Source organism: Orcinus orca, chromosome X (assembly GCF_937001465.1).
Source record: "Orcinus orca chromosome X, mOrcOrc1.1, whole genome shotgun sequence".
NCBI lineage: Eukaryota > Metazoa > Chordata > Mammalia > Artiodactyla > Delphinidae > Orcinus > Orcinus orca.
This window is the reverse complement of record NC_064580.1, coordinates 124,879,552-124,889,169: the sequence shown is the minus strand read 5'-3', so window position 1 is coordinate 124,889,169 and position 9,618 is coordinate 124,879,552. Positions and strand designations below refer to the sequence as shown.

The 9,618-nt window shown below is 53.1% G+C and overlaps 1 protein-coding gene across 2 annotated transcripts; it reads right to left on the bottom strand.

The window, feature by feature from the left end:
* Positions 1-454: 454 nt before the first annotated feature.
* On the bottom strand, positions 455-8,395 carry SLITRK2 (SLIT and NTRK like family member 2). 2 transcript variants are annotated; one of them, XM_033417892.2, is made up of 4 exons: positions 8,225-8,395; positions 4,388-4,441; positions 4,124-4,293; positions 455-3,905 (listed from the first exon to the last, which is right to left on the bottom strand). In XM_033417892.2, the coding sequence occupies exon 4, from the start codon at positions 3,860-3,862 to the stop codon at positions 1,325-1,327; it is 2,538 nt and encodes an 845-aa protein (XP_033273783.1). In that variant the 5' UTR covers positions 3,863-3,905; positions 4,124-4,293; positions 4,388-4,441; positions 8,225-8,395; the 3' UTR covers positions 455-1,324. The 2 variants fall into 2 exon arrangements, with proteins under 2 accessions (XP_033273783.1, XP_033273785.1); XM_033417894.2 differs by lacking the exon at positions 4,124-4,293.
* Between the last annotated feature and the right edge of the window lie 1,223 nt (positions 8,396-9,618).

Genomic DNA, 9,618 nt, shown 5'->3' with positions numbered 1-9,618 from the left:
TCAAGAAGAAAACGCTGCTTTCTCTGAAAATGTGAACATTGAGAAGGATTCTGAGTCTAACCTTTAATCCTAAAAGAAACAGAAACTAACGTATACGTTTGTCTCTGCTGCCTTGAATTTGCAAAGAACTTACTTGGGAAGTCTTAATCTCACCTTTGAAGTCTTCCTTCAAGGTATGTAATGGCTCATATGTCTTTATTAAATGAGGTGTGTGGCGGCCTCTACTGGTGTGTGTTTATAGAAAATGTTTCAATAGGCAGAAAAAATACTAATTTCAATTAAAAAGTTAGAAATACAGACTCTCATTTAAATATATAAAAATATCTAATGCAGAAAAAATATATTACAAGTTGTGTAATGTACTCTTAATTAGGAAAATAATCTAAAACACTGACCATGTTAGTGTAAAATAACGATTTACGGAAGGGCATTAATTGTTCAATTCACTCTGATATTGGGTTAAATATATTTTATTAATGAATTACTAATCCCAACTGAGGCATTTTATTACCTCTAGTCCACTGTTAAGTCCCCTTAGTTGACTTAAATTAAATCACTTAGAACAAACCCAAAGGAAAGGAAATATTTTACAGTTAAATCTATAAAGTCCTAGAACTAGAATCATTTGATGACAGGTCGGTTTCTATAACTCAAGCAAACTGTACGTTGACTTAATATAGCTGACATTTCAATCTATTTTACAGTGTTTTTAATTTTAAAAATACAACACATTAAAATATGTTCAATTTATCAAAGCTAAAAGCAACATTTAAGTAATGTACTTAAAGTGCAAAGGCACTTTAACACAAAGAAGTGATGCCTAGTGACTATGCTTGGTAACTGAAGACGGAAATACCATATATCATTATTTACAAAAGAATTTATAGTCTCAAAAGATCTTTGGAGATCTTCTACAAAATACACTAAATATCCATTTTCATTTGAAAAGTTTGCTTACTCTTTCTTCATTCACTATAATCTCCTCTTCCCATTCCCACACTGGAAAAATAAAAGAAGAAAAAGGAAACAAAACCATAAACAAAATATACGAAAAAAATGCACTGTAGAAACATTCATGTTCAATGATGATTCCTAAGGAGAGAAGGAAAAAAAAGGTGGGGGAGGGAGGAGAGCAAGAGAGAAATAATTTAAAGGAAAACTTGAAAAAGCAGTATCATTGCTTCACCCCATCCCCCAAACATCTTCAAAGTCCCCCATTGAGGCTGGGAAAGGGAGAACACAAACACACACGAAAGCAAATGCAGTGCTTCCAACAGTTTGGAGCAGCATCCTTTGATGCCAGAGGGTTGTAAATGATTTCCCTTCACAGCTGACTGATTGCAGTTTGTTTTTCCAGAACTTCGAGGTAGTCTGGTTCTGATTGCGGCTTAGCTTGCAGTAAAGGGTGGTCTGGTTTTGACTGCCCCACAAAGCATTTCCTGGGAGTTCCATATAAAACGGTTTTATTGATTCTGTCTTGGTTTTGGCGTCGAGATTCATACGAAGGGGCGAACTGCCTTTTAGGTAAGGTACAAAAGTTATAGTGGACGAGTCCTGCACTGGGGAGTTCCTTGACGCGCTCAGCGATATTCTGATACAGCAGCTCGGGCTCTCTTGGGGTGGCTTGCTTTTCTAGCAACTCGGTGGCACTTATAGTGTAAGCAAGTGTGGCTGGCTCTTCTTTCTTCTCCTCCAGGTTGCTGTAACTGAATTCTTGCAGGTTTCGGTAATAGGCCACTGGGTCTCCTTCCTTCTGCATGTAGATGGGGTTTTGGCACATCTGACCCACAGGTGGGGGGATGTAGTTATAGACGTGGCCGTCTGCTTTATCCTGAGTCTCAGTGTTATAAGACCCATACTGTAACTGGAAGGAACTTACATCTAAGTTGTTGGCACTCCTGGGAACACTTGGCACTCCCTTTCGGCGTTTCAGGACAAAGACGAATAGGCCAGCCCCAAAGCAGACAGATAAGATAAAGACAACCAGCAATCCTAAAATTAAAACAGAAAGTGGAACTTCAGTGTGTAGTTCAGGATAGGAACTGGGAGACACACTAAGTGAGCGAGGTGTGTCTGTGTTGTGATTCATTGACAAAATGGTTCCATCTGACAAGTTTGGACCGTCTGGACAAATAGCCTCCCTGCCCAGAAACTTCAGGATCTCCCCAGCGTGCTTAGCGGGAGATTCACAGGTCACCTCATTGATGATGACAGGGGAGTTGGCATGCTCTGTCCAGTCCTTTAGTCCCATGATGTCACAGGTGCAGTCCCACGGGTTCTCTTGCAGGTCTATCTGGATAAAAGCCGGAAGCTGATCCAGAACCCCTTTCACAGGCAGGTGAGAAAAGTGGTTGTTTCTCAGATTCAGCCTGGTGAGGGCCGTGCCCCCAAATATATTATCAGGTAAGGACCGCAGCAGGTTGTTATTCAGAAACAGTAGCTGTAGGTTAATCAAAGCATCAAAGGTCAGCGGCTTAATTTCCTTAATGACATTATACTCTAAATAGAGATACTGCAAGCTCTGCAGTCCATCAAACATAGCCGGATATAGCACTTCAAGGTAATTGCCATTCAGATAAAGTCTGCGTAAACTGGTCAGGTTTGTGAAGGCACCTTCCTGAATGACTGCAATCCTATTGTTTCCTAAATGCAATAGATCCAAAGAACTGTATTCTAAGAGGTCGTTCTTATAGACAGTTTGAAGATAGTTCCCTGTTAGGTAGAGTTTCTTTGGACTGGTAGGTTTAGGCTGCAGGTCGGAGATATTAGTGAACTTCCTTTCTTGGCAGTTGACATTTAGACCGTTGTCCGAACTCTGAGAGGTGCAGACACAGCTACTGGGGCAGGTGAGGGGCACCGGGGACTTGGTCTGGTACACCATGATGGGTCCAAAGCTCTGCCTGTCTTTCGACACTGTGACCCGGGGAGTTGGGCGATTTCTCATTTTGGGTGGCCGGCTCGCTTTTGCAGCCCTGGTTGGGTTGAGAGCCGGATTCATTGTAGGTGACAGCCTTTGGACATGTGTGTCAGCGTGGCCGGCCCTCTGACCGGAGTCACCGGTACTTTTTCTGGGACAGAGGTCTTGCCTGGTCAGCTGGGTCACGTCTTTCCCATGCAATCTGAAGGGAGTTTCACAGACAATCTCCCCCACAAAAACAGTTATGGTGTCCAGCCAAGCCTTGAGAGGAAGTAAGTCACAAGTGCAATTCCACGGGTTTTCCTCCAGCTGAATCTCCATGATGCCTCCGATATGCTCGAGGACGCCGGCAAAAGGCATCACTTTCAGCCGGTTCCCTCGCAGGTCTAAGTGGGTCAGCAGGACGAAGCGGAACACATTGCTGGGCAGAGACAGCAGAAGGTTGTCATTCAGGATGAGCACTTTGAGCTTGTTCAGTTTGCTGAAGGCCCCCGCCTCGATGGCACTGATGTAATTGTAGTCGGCCTGGAGGTACTCGAGGCTCTCGAGGCCCAGGAAGGTGTCCTCCCTCAGTACTTCGAGCTTGTTGTTGTTGAGGTGCAGCCTCTTGAGGGTTTTCAGGCCGCTGAACGCCCCGGTTCGGATCTCCTGCAGCCCGTTGTTACCCAGGTGGAGAGTAACCGCGTTGGAGTAATTGACGAACTCGTTGGGGTACAGTCTCGTCAGGAGGTTGCCATTGAGGAAAAGCTGATAGATTCGATACTGGGGGGGCTGGAGCAGGCTGACAGTTGTAAATCCTTTGTTTTCGCAGTTAATATTCAGTACGTTTTCCTTCTCTTCGCACAGGCAGCGGATCTTGCAAATGTCTTTGGCAGTTTTGCGACTCTCGGTCTGTAAGATCCCGGCCACGGTTAACACACTGAGGAACCAAACGCCGCTCAGCATCTTTAGGCACCGTCGGTGTCAGCTCAGGTACCTACAGGCAAACCTTGGGGAGGGGGGCAGGAGAGAGCGGGATGCGGGGGAGAAAGAAACACGGAAGCCCGATTAAAATGGCAAAGCGAGGGGGCGGAGTGGGACGGAGGAAGAATGCGGGGAGTGGACAGCACGGCAGAATGAAATCACTGCGTTTTTCAAAGCGCTTTCTGCTCTCCTCCCCTCCCCCGCAGCCCACCCACACACGCGTCCCGGAACACACGCTTGCACCTGATTTCCCGGCGGGTCGCAGCCAGCCGCGGAGTCATTAGTAACCGAGTTGTCCTACTAAATCCAGCCCATCTCCTCCTCCTCCTCCCCTGGGGTATCTTGAAGAGATCTCGGGCGGCTAGCCCGTCCTGGGCTCCCAGCAGAAATTGCTTTACTTTTTTTTTTTTTAACTGCGCAAAAAGGGGGTGGGAAAATCAGGGGACTGGCGGCGGGGGAAGGGAGAGGGTGGAAGAGCAAAGACAGCGCGCGGTGGGGGTTACTCACACATCAGGAGAAGACGGGACCCCTCTCCTCTGCAGTCCGCCGGTAGTTTAGCATCTTCGGAAAGAAAGGGAGAGCAAGGTAAAAGGAGACGCCGCTTACGGAAGGATGCCCTGCTTTCTGTCGGTGGATTAAATTTTGCTGGGGGGTGCGCACTGATTAGGAATCCGGCAGGCGGCAAGAGAAGAAGAGGAGGGTTGGAGCGGCGGGAAGCTGAGCCCACGGGGACCCGGGGGTTCGACTGAGCAGGGAGGTCGCGAAGCCTGCCGGCTGGGGCGGCGGGCGGCGGAGACGACCGAGACTGGGCGCGCACTTCCAATCCGGCGGCAGGGGCACCAGTGCGCCCGGCAGTTTGAATTTGAGAGGCTTTTGCAGGTTCCGCGGGACCGGGCTGGGGTGACGTCACGGGGGGAGGGGGCAGGCTGGGGATCGAGGGCGCGCAGTGGGGGAGGGAGGGGCAGATGCTTCCCTTCCCTGCGAGTGGCTTTGCAAAGCTCAAATCCCGGCTGCGTCAGTTGCTTCTGAACTACTCCACCTCCAGCCCGGCGGGCGGCGAGTGGCTGGCGAGCTCCTGGAGAGGGGGTTCTCCAGGAGGGGCACCGCCGGGACTCCTCTGGCTCCTCCGAGTGGTTTCTTCCACCCGCCCCTCCCTCCTGGCTCTTCCAGCGGGCCAGAGTGTGTGTGTGTGTGTGTGTGTGTGTGTGTGTGTGTGTGTGTTTGTGTGCGCGCGCGCGGGGGTGTCTCATTCCAGATTCTCGAGCAGGGGTCCAGATCCTTCCGAGTAAGGGATGTGTGTGTGTAGTGTGTGTGTGTAGATGTGTCTCTTTGCTACAGGACTGGGGCCCGCCTGCCAAACTCCTAGCTCACATGCTCTTGGTGTGGAGAGTGGGGTGTGTGTGCACCGGTGTGTCTGTGTGGGAGGGCGAGGAGTTCTTTTGGGGGATTTATGCTTTACATACAGAGCTTTGTTTCAGTGCTGAGAGAATTACTTTCTGGGTGGTGACTGGCCAGATATTTGCCGGGAATCTGAAAGCCAGCTCAACGTTAGCTTATAGACTGAGATAAACAACAACAAAACCCTTCTCCCCCTGAGGTTTATACTTAGCCAGATAATGAGGTTTAAACGTGTGCTTTTTGCCTGAAGGAAGGAGAAGAGAAGTGGGTGTCAGACAGGCACTGCCAGGCTGAGCTTCAGCTGGGAGTAGGAGCCCAGGAAAGGGTGCTGAGCCCTCCAGGCTGCAGGGTCAGGGAACCAGGGAACAGAAGGCGGAGATGCAGGAAGACTGGCTCCTGAGAAAGAGGAGGAATGAAAGGAGTCCTGGCCTGAGACTCAGGAGACCTGGCTTCGGATCCAGCTCTGTTGCCAGGTGTCACTTGTTTCTGGATCTTCCCACCCCCATGGGCAAAAGGGGTGGACTTATAAGGGTCCTCCCAGCTCTGACATTTAATCGGATTCAGATAACCTTTCCCCGGGATTATTAATGGCCAGGTGTTGGGTTTTTGCCTTCGGTATCTCATTTCTCCTTAATTATCTTAAGGTCCCCTGGACCCAGGAGTCTCCCAGTTGGAGTCCATTTGCAAGATGGGAATGTCTGCTGGTGCCCGAAAGGGCCAGGCGCTGCCTCTGGTGGGCATGGGGGAGATGAGGCAGCAAAAGCAGGGGGTGAAAAGAGAATGGGAAGAGGAAATGACCAAGCGATGTGCCAGTCCCGCCAGACACTTTAGTTGGCTCTCCCCGCCTCTTGGTCCCGCCTGCCGCAGTCGACACAGGGTCCCATTGCTGCACCAAGTGTGGCAGAGGGGCAATCGCATAGGCAAGCTGAGCCTTCGGAGAACAGAAAGCGCCCTGCTTCTCCCTTCCTCCTTCCCTAGGAAGCTCAGGTCCTAGGATTGTTCTACCCATACAAGTTCTTTCCTCCCCAAGAAGGGCTCTCATGGTTTATAAACTTAGGCACTAAAGCAACCTGTGGCTCTGGCCTTCTCCTCCGCAATTTGTCACGGGCGTTCTTCTTTCCCCCTGCTTTTCCTTTGGAGAAGAGCCTTGGGCCAGACATCATGAGACCCTCCCCATCCAGTAATTCTTGCTTCACCTTGGGCAACAACCTTTCCTTCCGGGCCCTCGAATTTCCCTTCCCTGTGCCAAAGGGCAACGGGAGAGTGACTGTCCACAGAGGGGGAGGGGGCAGCCCTGCGATGGTCTCCCACCCTCCATGGCAATTGCATCATTAGATGCGAGTGGGGTGATGCAGTGGGAGCACAATTAAGCTTCCTTTCATAGCAAAGGGGCATTTGTTTCTACATATTTCCAAATATTAAATATACATAGTTCCTAGAGAGATATGGTTTATTCATTCAGTCGTTCATTTAACAAACATTTATTAATTAGGTTAATATTTCATTGAAGTAGACGCCAACATGAGAGCTAGACAAGACCTTTGAAATCAGATTCATTTTATAGATGAAGACATTCCTCAACCAGGGGAAGTGCTGACTTGCTTAAGTTCAAGAATCTATAAAATTAGAAACAGAACCCAGAAGTTCTGAGTCCCAGGCCAGCAGTTCTCAAAAAAACAACTCCTGCTTACTGTGAATTAGACAACTATCTACCTAAACTTCAATAGTGGTGGTGTTTTACTTAAATGTGTTTTTTTTCTAAAAATTGTATTTGAAAGTGAAATACCAAATATGTGTTTCAGTTCTCAAGTATCGTAATTTCCTTTAAGACACTGATGACTCTGTCAATACTCCTTGAGGACAGAGCCTATTAGGAATTGGTGGGGGTAGATAGATGAGGGGGCGCTTGAAATTCTTGATACTACGGGGTGAGGGAAACGGAGCGGTGAGGGCTGGGGTAACGGCACTGGGGACCCCGCGGCGGGGCGGCAGCTCTCCCTTCCGCGGTTAGCTGCCGACACGGGTCGGTGGACCCTCCCACCACTCCTGCGTCTCCCGCTCGTCCCTGAGCTTCCGCAGCCGTTTCCCCAAACACAGTTATTGGGAACAAATCAGCCTCCACCCCGATAAAGCACTTTAAGGAAGTTTCCTCTGGCCCCGCGTCTCTGGAGGAGCGGCCGCGGCACCGCGCCGGGGAGAGCGGGTTCCTAAGGCGGCGGAACGGTGCCGGGTGAACACGGAGCCCGCGGGAGGCAGAGGCGGACGCTAAAATAAGGCAAACGCTCCCCGTCCTCGCGGGGGCGAGGGAGGTAGAAACGCGAACTCCGTCGCCTTGGTCTCACTCGCATCTTCTCGAGTGAAACCGGGCTCGGGTCTCCGGGGCCGCCAGCGGGCGCGGCGAGTGAGGGCGGGCGGGCAGTACCCCTGCGCCCCGGCTGCGAGGGGGTTAACGGAGCCCGGCCGGCCCGGGGAGGGGGCTTCCACCGCCCGCCCGCCGCCGCCTTCGGCCCCCGCTCCGGAGTCCCTGGCCCAGCCCTTCCCGAAGGGCTCTTCCGGGCGACCCAGGGGCCGGGCGAGTCCCCTGTGGCCGGGCCCCATGCACCGACCGCTCGCGCAGCTCTCCCTGCCCTCACCCCACACCGCCGCGACGGCCGCTCGCGCCGCCCTCTCCCCCGGGCCCGGGCGCCGCGTCCTCGTCGGGAGCGGTGGCCGCGGGGCCGCACGACGCCCGGAGCCGGACCACGCCCGCGCGACTGTCCCGAGGCCGGACAGCCGGAGCGGGGGCGGCGGTCAGGGGCGGCCGCCCGCGCGCGATCCCTGGCGGATCGCGCCGTCTGCCCACGCCCGTTCCCTCCGCCTGGGGCTGTGGCCGCGAAAGTCAGGGGCCAGCGCGGAGCCAGCTAGTCGGCCGCGTCGCCGCGGCGCCCCCGAGTACTCAGAACTTACCCGGCGAGCGCGCCGCCCGGAGCTTCCCCCAGAGGCGCCCGCGGCATCCGCGACCCGGGGAGGCGCGGGAGGCTGCGCGGCCTCGGCCCGGCGCGGCCCGGGAGCGAGGGCTCGGGGGCGAGCGCGGGCGGCGCCCCCAAGGGCAGGCAGATCCCCACTGGAGCGGCTCGCCGCCTGGCAGCGCTTCTGGCAGGAAGGAGGGAGGGATCCGGGAGGGAGGAGGAGAGGAGGGCGGGAGCGGGGAGGAGGAAAGAGAGGGGAGGGCGGGCCGGCGGCCCCTCGCCCGCGCTTATCAATCACCCCGCAGATCAAATGTCCCCGCGGCGCACCAGGGAGGGGGATGGACCGGCCCACAAAGGAGCCGCTGCTCCGTTTCTCTGACCAGCGCCGCGGAGCTCTGCTCAAGCCTCCCGGCCCCCCTCGCCTGGAACTCTGCCCAGTCCCTGCAGCTTCCACCGGGGGCTGCGGATCGGACGCGGTCAAGTGAAATAGGATGGCACTCGGTCAGGACTGTTTGCTAGGGTACACTCTGATCACAGGGTGGAAGTTACGGACAAGTGAAAGCAGCCAGCCCTCCGAGCCGGACACGGACCGGGACGGCTGCCTTCCCGTAACTAGTCAGCGCCCGGTCCTCGCAGCTTGCGGGCAGATCTGTAAGGACCTCCTACGAGGACGGTAAACACGGTATTTCCATATAATGTAGAGCCGGGCGAGACCAGTGCAAACGCTTTCACCAGAGCCAGCCCTTCGCAGCATTCCAGTCCCTGTTTCCGTTTGATTCTTTTCATTCTTCATGACGTTGCCTGGATCTACTAGAGCGGACTTTGGGCCACCCTCTCTTCCCTTTTCTCCTTTCTTTGCACTCCTGTTAGTAGACCAGGTGGTTGTGTTTCGATAACGGGAAGGCGCTCTGGGCAAGAGTCACTGTAGTTCTAGAGGGAGCTGCGGTTTTCGCCCAGAGCGTTGCGGTTCCCTCCAGACCCGCTTTCCCCAGGGCCTCTCCTCGCCTCTGCCAGGGTCTTAGGGAGAAAGTTGCAGTTGTGTAAAGACTGGAGCAGGGAGTTGATTTGATGGCACCGAGACATTTCCCCTTCAGTCGTGGAGGAGAGCAGCCTTAATTAAAGTCGTCACCGTCCCCTGTCCTTTTCATACCCCCTACGGAGTCTGTAAAACCCCAATTCTTGAGAATATCCACCACCAGCTGGGTGGCGGAGAATAGGAGGGGAGGGGAGGGGAGGGGTGCAAAATTAGAGCAAAAACTAGCTCTGGGGCTAATGAATCTGCGTTGGGATTTGTCTGTTTCGAGGTTATTTCCTATAGGTTTAACCCACGTTCTCCTGGCACAGACCTCTACCTCATTCTTTTCCTTACCCTGGGGAATCTTTTGTGCTTCT